This window comes from Olea europaea, chromosome 18 (genome assembly GCF_002742605.1).
Source record: "Olea europaea var. sylvestris chromosome 18, O_europaea_v1, whole genome shotgun sequence".
NCBI classification, from domain to species: Eukaryota; Viridiplantae; Streptophyta; class Magnoliopsida; order Lamiales; family Oleaceae; genus Olea; species Olea europaea.
This window is the reverse complement of record NC_036254.1, coordinates 21,408,979-21,424,395: the sequence shown is the minus strand read 5'-3', so window position 1 is coordinate 21,424,395 and position 15,417 is coordinate 21,408,979. Positions and strand designations below refer to the sequence as shown.

Below are 15,417 nucleotides of genomic sequence, written 5' to 3'. Positions count from 1 at the left end.
CATTTTAAATAACCCATAATTGAAAAAAAATAAAAAAAATCTTGATTCAATACCCCTGGACATTTTAAAAGTCTACATTAAATACCTCTCTCATATTTTAAGGAGTCTTTACATTTACTTCGAAAACTCTAAATATTTTATATCTCTAAAAGTCTTTAAAAGTATAAATTGAATAGACGTTTCATATACACACACTTGTAGGCCAGTACAAGCTTCTACAGTCGAACCCGACTCTTTATGGCCATAGAGGCTAGGCTAGGCAGGGCTGGGCCGGGCCGGGCATCCATACCAAGAGTCATGATTGGAGTACTTAGTATGGCACCAATCTCAGATGTTCGACTCATTTTAACATCTCTTCTAGCGATTAATTACAAACTTGTCGAGAATAAAGTTTACCTTAGATCTATGTCGAAAGACTTGTCTACGTTAGATCTCATCATTTGCATCAAAACCAAAACCAAAACCAAAACCAAATTAACAAGATCATGGGTTTTCATGCCATTGCACTTTCTCTAGCAAAGCAAAAACAATCAAAGTACTTGCTAACTGATGAATGATCCAAAACATGGAAACAACTATAAGAATGAAAATTTTCAAATACAGCAAGTAACAAACGAGTTTTCACAACATGTACCACTTTGCATAGAATGTAACCATCGAATCAAGTCCTCGGAAAATCAAGCACTTGCCTGAATATAATCATTCCTTCATCGAGCATCTGCAACTAGTGCTGCAATCGCGCAAGAAACCTGGGAACTTTCATACCAAATCCCCGCTTCTCTCTCTCGACCCTGTCCACATTTCAATAATCATTACTAAATGTGCGTAGAAATTGCTCGGTGGGAAAGAGTGCGTTGTGTATAGAATTGACATGAACCTGTTTGGCTGAGTACCTTGTTTGAAAAGTACGTGTCGAGACATATTTTTCAAAAAAGGTACTCAAAAGAATTGATATGAAAAGCTCAGCCAAACAACACAATGGATGTCAAGCAAAACTCATCTAAAAATTATGCCTAATGCTAGAGCAATGAATGCCAAAGTTAAGTAGAATTTCTAAAAAGAATAGAATAAAATAGCAAATTATCCGGAAGGACGCCGATTTTAAAAAACTAAAATTTGGACCAGGAATTAAAAAAATTCTAAAAATTTCTTGCTAACTTCTTGGTACTGTTATCCCAAACAAGACAGAAGTCAATAGTCAAATATTAACTACAGAAACTAGAGCCTAAACTGGGACTTGTACATTCTCATACCATTGACGAATTCTCAGAAAACGACATGCAAATATTACTAAAGTATATATTGGACTTAAACCTAATCATGGTATTAAGATCAATAGTGTTGCTATTCATATGTGATAAAATATAAGGATGCAGAAAGGAAAACCTGTTACCCTTGCAGGTAAATCTTACCCATATTTGTGCATTCGTTAAGGCTTAATTGTTAGTAAATAAATCAATAAGATATGAATTATATGCTACTATTTTCTTCATTGAATATAAAATACAGCAGAATGCCAAGTAAAATTTATGACAGAAAAGGAGAAAAACTTACGTCGGGGCAAGTTTGCCAAGGCCATCTAGTTCTTCACCGGTGTGCTCATCCACTACTTTCCCAGAAATTTCAACAATATAAGATCCATGTCTTGTGATAGGAAGACCTCTGCTAGCAAGTAAATCTAAATCTTTCTGGTGAAGTTCACGCCCATTTACAAAAACCCCCGTGTTTCCAGCACCACAATTTTCTGGCATAGGGTAATCGAATTCCTCAATATTTGGCTGCATGACATTAATCATTACTACATTTCCTTTCTTGAATAACACAAGATATAAAATAAAGTTCTTTTCAAGGAAAAGGGTATTATGCATCATATATTACTTGACTCACCATGATAATCCCAAGGCAAGGATGTCCCATCACACCCCAAAATCCAGCTTGAATGTCATACCTGGTTTATCATAGAATTTGCAAAAGCCTCCATTAGTGTCTCCGGTCAAAACAACAAGATCCCTGCCACTAATCATGAGAGTGCACAATATAGCTACAAAATTATTCTTTGATATCAGAAGACGTATTATTTAAGTGGAAAGAAAGAAGTGGGAGACGTAGAGAGAAGTGCGGTGAGGCGTGCAGTTGAAAAAGTAAACCAACATTAGTGTCTTCCTTTCAAATACTTCATTTTTTAGCATGCTGGATTTGAGCTATTTTTGTTGAAATCGTCTCCTTTCTTACCGGCAATAGAGGGGGAGAAAGGCTAAGAGATGGCGCAGTAGAATAGCAGAAGTTTTTTCTATTTTTTTTTTTTTTTAGCATGCTGGATTTGAGCTATTTTTGTTGAAATCTATAGCAGAAGGGTTCTTTTTTCTCTTTTGATAAATATATGGAAACAGGATTCACTACATAAATGATGAACTCAGAGATGCAAGTTTAGTCCATATAAAATGAGCCACAAACTTGTGTCTATGTACTCACCAGTACGCTCCAGGTTGAATGGGTCCAGCTAGCTTTTCAGCCTTCTTAACTAAACGATCTGGTATAAAATGCTCATTGACAAAAACCTGTGATCTTCCATCCTCTACATTTTGATTAGACTTTGAGAAGTCTCTGAAGCTCTTTTTGATGAGACCCACAAAGAACGACTCACCCCCTTTATTGATTCTTGGCTGATCTTCTTTATTTGTGTCCATTGAGTCCTGTGATACATAGCTATTTGAAAATTCATTCAATGATACATCCATCTCAGTTGCCACTGGTGCATCTTTTACAGAATTCTGTCGAGACGTAAGCTTATCAAGGCCAACCTTCTCCTTCTCGGACCGTTTACTTTTGTTACCCTTTTCATACCGACTGACCATATTATTAGCAGAAGAATGATCAGGACATTCCTGGCGAAGTGAATCAGGAACTGGGCAAGACCTGACTTCTTTAAAAGGCAACTCAGCAGCAGGAGAAACATCCTTTCTAGCATTTACAGTGTCCAGTCTCTGCTCACTCTCAGAGAAACTGGAAGATAGAGAAAGAGGGTCCTGCCGCTTCCCAGACTCGCTAGAATGTGACTTCTTGTCTCTTGGAGAGTACTTGGGTTCGGAGTCGTCATAAACATTAAAACAGGGGTCCATATCAACAGCATTTTCACCACAATTGCCATGCAAATAATTTAAATTTTCATCAAGTGTCCCAGTAGAACCATTGTCGGTCTCAATTTGAACTTGATCAATGTTTGGAAGAATTGAAATAATAATCCCATTGTTCCCAAGCTCAAACAAGATTATCGAAGAACAAGCTCCACATTTTATTTTCTGTTGGTTATTTACCATTGAGATGTGCTTTCTCTGCAGTTTCAGTAACTCAAAGCAGTTACAGCATATTATGAAAGGGGCACCCCCTGCAATGGGAAAGCATGTTCGTCCACTCCCATGAGCTACCACTGACTTTTTAGGACGGTGGTATATTAAACCGCCATTTTCTAAATCAGCATCATTTGAACTCATTGTTAGGGGCTGTCGAGAGTGCATTTGATGAGAATTGGACCCCTCAGATCTATAACCTTGGTGACGTTGCAAAACAGGATTCGGATAGTATAGAAGATTGGGGTCGTCTAGAGACCTTTGATGAATTTTTGGAGGCAAATGCCAGTTATTGTTAAAGCATTGCACACAAGAACATGCAGGCTGGTGAAAAAAGGTTTCATGTGGATGTGACGCGAAAAGGTTGCGATTGATATCCATGTAGTGACCTGGACGGTTCTCATGAGATGGCTGTTGCAAAAATTTAGATGGCAGCTGACTAGTAGGCCTACGGAGCATTTCTGGTTGATAAACATCACCATAACCCAAGAACTCGGGTGGGAAGTTCCTTTGAGGATACGAGTCTTGCATTGTTGAACCAAATTTATCCATGTGAGGAATGCGTCCACGATCGTAACTTGAATACAGGGTTTTCAAATCATTGGGACCAAGGGGTTGCTGATTAACACCATGCAAACTAGCCAAGCCATCTTGCACGTAATCAGCATGATGTCTACCATATGGATTGGGTGGAGTTGGAGGCATCCTTCTATCAGTACCAAGTCTATCATTAGGTTTTTCTGCTAAATCACAAGATCTAGTTAGTTGATCCTTCAATTCATCAAGTTTCCTTAGAAGCTCAGCTCGATCATTCTCTAAATTTTCAACTCTAGTAAGCCCATCCACATCATGATCCCGATATCTCATCCTCTCACCATATCTATAATAAGAGTCCATGTCATAGCTCGACGGTCTCTCACCACGATACAGAGAACTATCAAACCTCCCATGTGGGGCTACAATTCTGGCATTTGCTGAAGAAGCCACCGATTGATTTCTTTCCACGCCCCACGTGTCCAGAGCAGGCCTAGATCTCAATGATCTCATTGGAGGCCCAATTTCATCAAGCTCATTTTCACTATGAAAATTCGAATATACTGGCTTTTTCATGTCCATGCCACTCTCTTTACCCTGATTCCTATCATTAATCATACCCTCTGCAGAAGAGCTGTACTCATCATCAAAATAATCTGCTCTTCTAGTTCTTTCTCCTTCTTTTCTATTCGCAAGGAAATTGAATGGTACTTCCTTATTTTCTGTTCCTCTTTTGGGACTACCATTTAAAACCATTCCGTCGATATCATTTCTCTCATTTGCTCTATTATGTTCGATTCCCACACTACTTTCAACGCCCACCTCAGAAACATTAAGCATACTACCTTTCTCAGAAATTTCTACAACTTTCACATCATCAGATATCTCTGACAATCCATCTTCCATAAGCCCGTTCTCTTTAGCTGTATCATTAAACCAACCATAATTAACAATTAAAATTTTACAATTTCACAAGCATATCCACACACTCTAAGTTCAAACCTTACAAAAATTATGTTTTTGATTATCATTTTGAAATGTTCTGTTCATAAATGTGATTAATTACTTTCGGACCATCATATTTTACATGTTGAGTACATACACAATCATATCGTAATGTAATACAATATCCCCTTCTTTTTTAGCTTTACCATCAGAAGCTACCATAACAAGACTTCAAATTTCACTCAAGCCCACATACAATTTCTATTCAAACAATCATATGCTGGGAAAATTTTAATTTGTCCGGTAGGACTACATATGTAATTAATTGAGTTATCGTAAAGTTAAGTAAAAAATTAAAGTGATCTAACAAAGAATTAAAATGATGGGTTGAAGCCTAATGGCATCTAAATAAAGTGGGGGCCGAATTATATGTGCATAGACCATATTCCTTTAGAATTGTATTTCATAATAAACAAAATACATATGAAAACTATATATAAGATTATGGTCCCCAATTCATGCAACTTTTCATTCTATGTGTCATTCCATCAACAAAAAAATACAAGAGAAAGCATATTGTAGAACAGGGGTCCATATCAACAGCATTTTCACCACAATTGCCATGCAAATAATTTAAATTTTCATCAAGTGTCCCAGTAGAACCATTGTCGGTCTCAATTTGAACTTGATCAATGTTTGGAAGAATTGAAATAATAATCCCATTGTTCCCAAGCTCAAACAAGATTATCGAAGAACAAGCTCCACATTTTATTTTCTGTTGGTTATTTACCATTGAGATGTGCTTTCTCTGCAGTTTCAGTAACTCAAAGCAGTTACAGCATATTATGAAAGGGGCACCCCCTGCAATGGGAAAGCATGTTCGTCCACTCCCATGAGCTACCACTGACTTTTTAGGACGGTGGTATATTAAACCGCCATTTTCTAAATCAGCATCATTTGAACTCATTGTTAGGGGCTGTCGAGAGTGCATTTGATGAGAATTGGACCCCTCAGATCTATAACCTTGGTGACGTTGCAAAACAGGATTCGGATAGTATAGAAGATTGGGGTCGTCTAGAGACCTTTGATGAATTTTTGGAGGCAAATGCCAGTTATTGTTAAAGCATTGCACACAAGAACATGCAGGCTGGTGAAAAAAGGTTTCATGTGGATGTGACGCGAAAAGGTTGCGATTGATATCCATGTAGTGACCTGGACGGTTCTCATGAGATGGCTGTTGCAAAAATTTAGATGGCAGCTGACTAGTAGGCCTACGGAGCATTTCTGGTTGATAAACATCACCATAACCCAAGAACTCGGGTGGGAAGTTCCTTTGAGGATACGAGTCTTGCATTGTTGAACCAAATTTATCCATGTGAGGAATGCGTCCACGATCGTAACTTGAATACAGGGTTTTCAAATCATTGGGACCAAGGGGTTGCTGATTAACACCATGCAAACTAGCCAAGCCATCTTGCACGTAATCAGCATGATGTCTACCATATGGATTGGGTGGAGTTGGAGGCATCCTTCTATCAGTACCAAGTCTATCATTAGGTTTTTCTGCTAAATCACAAGATCTAGTTAGTTGATCCTTCAATTCATCAAGTTTCCTTAGAAGCTCAGCTCGATCATTCTCTAAATTTTCAACTCTAGTAAGCCCATCCACATCATGATCCCGATATCTCATCCTCTCACCATATCTATAATAAGAGTCCATGTCATAGCTCGACGGTCTCTCACCACGATACAGAGAACTATCAAACCTCCCATGTGGGGCTACAATTCTGGCATTTGCTGAAGAAGCCACCGATTGATTTCTTTCCACGCCCCACGTGTCCAGAGCAGGCCTAGATCTCAATGATCTCATTGGAGGCCCAATTTCATCAAGCTCATTTTCACTATGAAAATTCGAATATACTGGCTTTTTCATGTCCATGCCACTCTCTTTACCCTGATTCCTATCATTAATCATACCCTCTGCAGAAGAGCTGTACTCATCATCAAAATAATCTGCTCTTCTAGTTCTTTCTCCTTCTTTTCTATTCGCAAGGAAATTGAATGGTACTTCCTTATTTTCTGTTCCTCTTTTGGGACTACCATTTAAAACCATTCCGTCGATATCATTTCTCTCATTTGCTCTATTATGTTCGATTCCCACACTACTTTCAACGCCCACCTCAGAAACATTAAGCATACTACCTTTCTCAGAAATTTCTACAACTTTCGCATCATCAGATATCTCTGATAATCCATCTTCCATAAGCCCGTTCTCTTTAGCTGTATCATTAAACCAACCATAATTAACAATTAAAATTTTACAATTTCACAAGCATATCCACACACTCTAAGTTCAAACCTTACAAAAATTATGTTTTTGATTATCATTTTGAAATGTTCTGTTCATAAATGTGATTAATTACTTTCGGACCATCATATTTTACATGTTGAGTACATACACAATCATATCGTAATGTAATACAATATCCCCTTCTTTTTTAGCTTTACCATCAGAAGCTACCATAACAAGACTTCAAATTTCACTCAAGCCCACATACAATTTCTATTCAAACAATCATATGCTGGGAAAATTTTAATTTGTCCGGTAGGACTACATATGTAATTAATTGAGTTATCGTAAAGTTAAGTAAAAAATTAAAGTGATCTAACAAAGAATTAAAATGATGGGTTGAAGCCTAATGGCATCTAAATAAAGTGGGGGCCGAATTATATGTGCATAGACCATATTCCTTTAGAATTGTATTTCATAATAAACAAAATACATATGAAAACTATATATAAGATTATGGTCCCCAATTCATGCAACTTTTCATTCTCTGTGTCATTCCATCAACAAAAAAATACAAGAGAAAGCATATTGTAGAGAAAGATCAAATAGCCACAATCAAGAATCTAGACTATAGATCAAAGAGCAAAATCAAAATCAATAACTCAAGAATCGAAGAGTTAATATTCAAGACTCAAGATCTCGAATCAAGATCCAGTAATAAAAATTCAATCCCAAAGAATTAAAGTATGTTCCGTATTATTAATTTACTTGGTGATTTGACATGGAGGATGTTGGCAATGTAGGAAAATTCAGGTTTTCAAGGTCCAAAGTTTCTAATTTTGTGAAGTTTAAGGTTTCAACATCATAACCATAAATCTTTCAGTTTTAACACCTCCAGAGATGATTGAACAAACACATACAATATCCAGCTTATTGGGAACATAGAATCTGCAATTAGAATTCTGTACATAACCATATGATATCTGTATGTTGTCTAATATACACGAAAAAACAGGGTAACATATGCATGTAACAAACAGTTCAAGGATTAAACCATAATTCTTCCGTTCTAGAGTAACATTAAATAGTAAGAAAAAAAAAAGCAGAAATGAGAAAATCACAGACATATTCACAAAGTGATTTGCGTTTATGTCCAGTCACTATTTTTAGTATAGAGAATAAGATGTGAATATCCTTGAAAATACATCTTCTACGTATATTATACCTTTGAGAACAGCACCGCAGCCACCACACTGGTAAAGAGAGTAATCTGGGAGCTCAGGGAGGAGATTTTCACACTTGGGGCAACGCACCAGCCTTACTTTTGCCGCTTCTGCCATTTTTCTGTTTCAAATACTTCACCAAAACTGAATCTTAATTTTTTAAAGATTATTTTAGCTATATTTTTTGCAGGCCACCAAGAATTAATCTACTAAACCGGAAACTTCAATAAGCAAAATCCCAAAAAGTCAACCCAAATCTTGAAGCCCACAAAACCCCAGATCATTTATGCAAACATTTCCCCAACCACAAATTAATAGATAAATAAAAATTGGACTTCCTTTATTTTATAAAGAAAATTATACAAATAATCAGTCAAATCAAGATGCGGGTTCTACTTCAAACAGAAGAATGCATCTGAAACTGCAAGATGCAAATGCAACAAAACATAACGGAACAAAATCCAAATTTTCTTTAAATTTGTTGGTTTCAAAGAAAAGAAAAAGAAAAAGCTGAAATTTTGGGGTTTCCAATAAAAGGGGAGATTTGGATTTGGAGGGAATATTAATTAGAACCCAATTCCCGACATTATTTTACTTTTTTGCAATGAATTTTCGCTTTCCGTTTGCACTTAATGCATAGTTTTAGGGTGGGGGGACAGGTTAAAAATGGCGTATTTGGTATGGAAATACAAATACGACGGCGTATTATACTTTCAGTAAAGCAACTTTGATAAAAGCAAAAGATAAGTGCAAGCTGTATTTTGACAAAGTCATTTTGAAGCAGTGAATGTCCTTATACACCTGACATGATTCATGTTTTTTGGTCAAAAACTTACCCACGAAAGAATCTTGTATTGTCCGTAGATAAAAACAAGAATTTCAAAAGTTGAAAATGAATTTTAAACCCCTTTTTGCTATCCATTCTTTTCTCATCAAAGTAAAAAAATATGACCATTATTCATTATATTAAATTACCACATTTGAATTTCTATCTCTTGTGTGAAACTCATTACGGCTATATTTTTCACTCTCATTTTTTAAAAAATGAGAAACAAACGCCAAGTAATTTTTGATAAAAATTATAATAAAAATTATCAATCACATAAAATGTGGATAAATGAATTTTAGTAAAAAATAAGAAACGAAAGTCGAATAGGAACTTAGTTTCCTTTCATTAGGGCATTTTTTTTAATAATTCTGTTTGAGCATGGCTACGTAGGCCCTCCTCCAACAGACAAGGCTCCGTATACGTGGTCCTATCTGTCCAACAAAGACATTTTTTTTTTTATGTAAGGAAAAAGTTAACATCGATGAAATTAGATGAGTTTTAAGATTAAAAATTATTAATTTTATTTGTCACTATTACCTAACATCGTCCCATTACCACCACTAATTGCACATTTCCCTACATCTCTAACGCAAATTTGCGCACACAATCGCCTGCACACCACAACATCCACTGCATCACCATCGCACGTAGATTTGTGCACCCAAATAATTGATTGCACATATAGGTACAAATCCAATATATGTGGCGACGACACTATCGAAAGAAGACGATGTTGTATTAGAGATTGATCATAGAGTCTAAAGAGAATATAATGGTAAAAAAATAGCTTAATTGACCGTACCAACTGAAAGGCTCACTGCTATGTTGATAATAGTCATTTTAGAGATAACAAATTGATTTTTCTTAAGAGCTCGTTTCAACCGAAACAATTAACACCTCAAATGGTGTCTATTCTTCAAGAGAGCATAATCAATCAAGAACCAATAAGATTATTATAAATACAAATTTTATAACAATAACAAGAGAATCTTGGTTTAAATGAAAACTATAGATCCATGAATGATTGAATCAAACACATTACAGATATATTCATTCCGAGATTTTTCAATTTCAGAACTAGAATTGAGAATTGAGAATCAAGAACTAGCTCAAACTAAGCAATTTTTATTTCTAGTACCCGAAATTTAAGTATAATTCGATCTGATAAAAGTTGGTGAAATAAGCCCAAAATGATCATTTCTACAACCTGTGAAGCTCAAAATTAGAGGTGTAGTTGATACTTTTAAAAAGTAGAGACTTTAATGAACTAATTTTTATAGACAGAAAATGAAACACCAAAATAAACGAAATTATACCTTAATGTTTTCGATAAATTGAGATTTTAACGGGAAATCGGAAATGGTTTGGTTCATTCATTAAAATGCATGATCGCCGGACTATTCAATTTCTTTAGGATTACCAATAAAACAAGCCATTTTAGTCACTGTTTTATTTAGCTAAAAATCATATTTTTATTAAATTTTGTCAAAAATTGATGAAACGTGTGATTTAAAAAATCATAAAATTTGATGGTCCCATAAAATGTATTGTTAAAATTAGAGCTGCTATATGTTCACTAGAGAGTACTTGTGGGTCCCTATCATGTTAGGAGGTTGTACGTTAGAGTGTACAACTCTAGTGTACAAATGGAATTAAGCCCCCGTTTAGCCCTCATTCTCATTTTCATTCTTTTTCTCTATCTTATTTTTAATCACACAATCTTCCATAAAATAATATTACACACAAATAAAAAAAATTCATTCTTTTTCAACCACACATTATTCAAAAAACACTATTTCAACCATTAAAAGTTGGCAATAATGGAAGCCAAACGGGACTAAATGAGGTTTAATGAATGATGGTCAAGCACAGGCTAAGAGCTTATTTGACACGACTTTTGAAATCAAAAGTAACTTTTGATTCATTTGATTTATTTTATGAAAGTATTTCTAATTTGAAGAGTTTTGAGGAAGTTGATTCATTTGACCTATTTTATGAAAGTATTTCTAATTTGAACAGTTTTGAGGAAGTTGATTCATTCTTTATTTGGTAAGGATTCAAATAAGATATTTAGTAGATTTTGATAATAGTTGATGAAATATATGGCTGAAAAGTTGTTGATAACATAAAATATATAGTTAAAATTAATCGTTGACTTTGATGTAGAATTTTAATCAATACCAAACAGAGCTTCAATGCTATTTCCTCTAAAAACACTTTCTAACTATGAAATTCTCATATAAGCCCCCGTTTGGCCCCTGCTACATCTCATCAAATTAAATTAAATTTTTCTCTCTCCTATTTTCAATAACACAATCTTTAATAAAATAATATTATACGTAAATCGAAAACATTTCATTCTTTTACGATCGTCCATTTTTCAAAAAAAAAAAAAAAATACGGTTCCCCCATTATAGTCAAAATTAATGGGGGCTAAATTGGTTTTTAAACAAAAAGTAAAGCACTATTTGGTACTTATTTAAATCAGATTTTAATTTAAGTCAAAGTTAAACAATCAATTTTAACCACATATTTCAAAAACTTTTATCAAAATCTATTAAAAATCTAATTTGAATTCCTATCAAATAGGGCTAAGTAAGCTCTTTTAAGAAATCCTTCTATGAAAAGTAAAAGCAAAAATATGACAACTGGGCCATAAATTATTGAAATAAATAGCATTAGTATTTGACAACAAGAAATCTATAATATGGATCATATCCAGAGATATATCTGTTAGTTAATGGCAAGTGACAAGAGGTGGTTAACATTGACAAACCTAAAATAAACTTTTTCGATATAAAAAAATGTTAATTAATTAAAAACCTAATTTCAACAAGAAAACCAATTTATATTTTGGCAAAAGTCAATTTAGTTGATTGTGGGACAAATACAAATTCCTTTTCTTTTAGACAATGACATTTTTATTTTTTTATTTTTTTAAAGAGCACTTGATATTAAGCATAAGTTGGTTTATAAATGACGTCTTTGTTGATAAAATTTAAACTAAAATAATAATTAATCGCGTAAACTAAGAAAATGAAAAGTCAAAAAAAGAAAAAATTAAATAAGATTTTACGATTTCTTCATGTGAGGTTTGTTCCTAGCGTAAGAATTCGATAATTTTATTCTTACATAACCTAACCGTAACCTAACCGTATTGAAAATGTCCATACTTCCTCGTAAATAATTGCAAAATGAACAAGTCATTCAAGAAAGTTTCAACATTATTGATGAGTCATTACATGATAAGCAAAATAAAAATGGTGACATGTATACAATTATTATATACATCTTTTACTAAATTCGAGATATTTACTTGTGATGTTGGTTAATTATGATCAATTATTATCAATCTCACTGTTCTTTCACTTGAAAGAAAAAAATAAATAAATATGTTATAATGATTAAAAGTCGGTTTAAAAGTATTTATAAACTATTTTATTTTATAAATTGTTAGAATGATTGGTGAATGATTCCTTGTTTGATTCTCATTATTTTTAAAATACATTTTTATCTCTATGTCTTTTCAATCACATTATTTAATAAGATAATATTACATGTAAATTCAAATTTTTTCTTATTTTTTAACAACATTATAAATCATTCTACTATTCCAGAATGCATTCTTCAATAAAAAAGGACTCAAATGGTAGTATTAATTTTTTTAAACATGAGCTAAATATAGGCTAAATGATTTATTACTTTATTTCTATTTAACTAACTCAATAAATAAATATCGATCAAGCAATATCATATATTAACTATATAAAAGTTCAATATTAGTTCAATTTAAGAAGTATGGACTTCGTGAGCTAGTTTCCTAACCCAATCTTGGGAAAACATGCAAGTTAGTAAAATTTATAGAATGTATAGATGAATAATGAATCACTATCACTTTGAGAATAGTTGTCATTCTACTAGTTCTATAAATACAAAGCGATCATTCAGTCACATAAATATACTTTTATCTATTATAAATTTATTGGATTACAACAAGTCTAATTCTTGACTAGGCCGATCACCATATTGAACTTGATTATCGACTTTTCTTTACGAGATAAGTAGACTTTTAATGAAAATGTCAATTATTGGAAAATTCAAGTCATTGCTACTCTAATATCATAGTAGTACTTATAATTCTTTTTTTCATTTAATGATACGCGTTTTGATTTAATTATGCAAAAACATTGTACTTTTGATTAATTACTTAGGAAAGTAAACGCAATTATAATAAATTAAATTAAAAACCCTCTATTTTGAACCTTTAACAAATTTTTTTTTTTCTTTTATTGAAATGGCTAAAGGTGCTTATTAAGAGGGTGTTTGGTAGGAATTTTTATGTGAAAATGCATTTTTGAATAGTCAATTGATGGGAAATGTGTGGTTAAAAAATAAGAAAAAGTTTTTGATTTACGTGTAATATTATTTTAATAAAGAATGTGTAGTTGAAAAGAAGAGAGAAAAAAATGCATTTTGATTAAAATGGGTGCCAAACAGGGCCTAAATTCAAGACCACAATATAGGTTTTTGTTAAAAATTGACCTATACTTAGCCCTTGTTTGAGCTCCATTTTGGGGGAAAATGCATTTTGAATAGTATATTAATGAAAAATGTGTGGTTAAAAAATAAGAAAATGTTTTGAATTTACGTGTAATATTATTTTATTGAAAAATGTGGAATTGAAATAATATTAAAATATTGTTTAAGAATGCATTTTTTTCCAGAAAAATGAGACTCAAACAAGGGCTTAATAATTTTAACTTGTAATTTAAATATAGAATATTTCTCTTAAGAAGGGAAAAAACACAAGATAAGAAGATATCATAAGAGAAACGAGTAAAAAGAAGGTAGTGTAACTTTTTTATATTGCAATAATCCTTCATGCCTGGGGTTTATGTTCTTGAAAATTGCAAATGTATAAATGGCGACAAGTAATAACGTGATAAGTAGAGTATAATTTCTACTGAGGTTGTGTTACACAATATTGTTATTTATATTAATTCTAATTGATTATTCAAAGAATAAAGCTCCTCTACTAGAAAATGATTTACACTCTACATGACAGATACTCACATGTGTGCGGGTCCTGAACCGATCCCACATGAATAAAAAACGCAAAGAGTCGCGACCCCCGCCTCTTCATGTGTTTGATCTGTCAAGAAAGGTGTAAACACCCTTCTGTACGACCAGCAAGGTCGTTGTTCAAATCGGTGCTAACAATGAAAAAGGAATGATTATGGTAGCAACCGTCCAGATTATTTCTTGAGCAATAAACAATTGTACAGAAAATTCAATTGGAATTTAATCGATAATTTGAAGTGTTAGTCGAATTTCTCTATATTAATTAATTAACTGGGCACTACAAATTCTACTTAATTATTCATATTCACTGTCTTTACTTGAATTAAAACATACATGAATATATTCAATTATAAAACAAATTCATTTAACGATAACAAAAATTATAGAGGTATATTTCTATTCTATCTAAATTCTCGATTTTTACTATATAATCCAAATAAATTATTCGCTTCTGATCTCGTTATCATTCGCAAATTCTTTATAGGCCAAATAGTCAACATGTAAAATATCAATAGCAAAAACAATGCCAAAATCAACATAAACACCAAAACTTGATAGTTAAAATCAAAGCACCCAACTAGGCTTTCTTGTTTGTCCTAATTGGAGAAATTACCAACTTATCATTTTCCCGAAATTAACATACATTGAAATATAAAATTTTTACTAAAACAAACCTTGACCTTGTGGTTGCACGAGTCATTTCTTGAACTTGATTCAAAACATGTTTTCTTAGTAAAAGCTCATGATTTTCCTAAAACATACATACGAGAGAAAAATTCAATAGAAACGCTTTCAAACTAACAATTGTATAAAATTAAGGCCTATAATAAGTATTAAATATACACTTATCTCTTTCACATCTCAGCTTACAAACCACACACTGGTTTCACATTTTTACATTTACATATTCCTTAATCAACGATCACTCAACATAGAGAGTCGACTATATCTTTCTTCTACCCTTTTAATAATCTCCATTTCCTATTAAAATAATATCATTTGTATGTAATGGAGTTACTTAATGATTTACGTACAAATGATGTGGCAAAAAAAGAGTGGAGAATTTTTTATTTTTTTCATTTGATTGAATTTTTTTGACTCGAATCATATTTCACATCATCATGTGCATGTAAAAATTTATTATATAAATCATTATGTTTATGTGGC

General features: G+C 33.1%; 1 protein-coding gene across 1 annotated transcript; it reads right to left on the bottom strand.

The window, feature by feature from the left end:
* Positions 1-459: 459 nt before the first annotated feature.
* LOC111367774 lies at positions 460-9,030 on the bottom strand. The gene is made up of 5 exons (XM_022988829.1): positions 8,342-9,030; positions 2,473-4,804; positions 1,888-1,948; positions 1,555-1,778; positions 460-791 (listed from the first exon to the last, which is right to left on the bottom strand). The coding sequence occupies exons 1-5, from the start codon at positions 8,454-8,456 to the stop codon at positions 725-727; spliced, it is 2,799 nt and encodes a 932-aa protein (XP_022844597.1). The 5' UTR covers positions 8,457-9,030; the 3' UTR covers positions 460-724.
* Between the last annotated feature and the right edge of the window lie 6,387 nt (positions 9,031-15,417).

Coding starts and splice junctions, on each gene's coding strand:
- LOC111367774 (XM_022988829.1), bottom strand. CDS start 8,456: ATGGCAGAAGCGGCAAAAGTAAGGCTGGTGCGTTGCCCCAAGTGTGAA. Junction 4,805..8,341: donor CTGCGGTGCTGTTCTCAAAG/GTATAATATACG, acceptor TTAATGATACAG/CTAAAGAGAACGGGCTTATG. Junction 1,949..2,472: donor ATTCAACCTGGAGCGTACTG/GTGAGTACATAG, acceptor ATGATAAACCAG/GTATGACATTCAAGCTGGAT.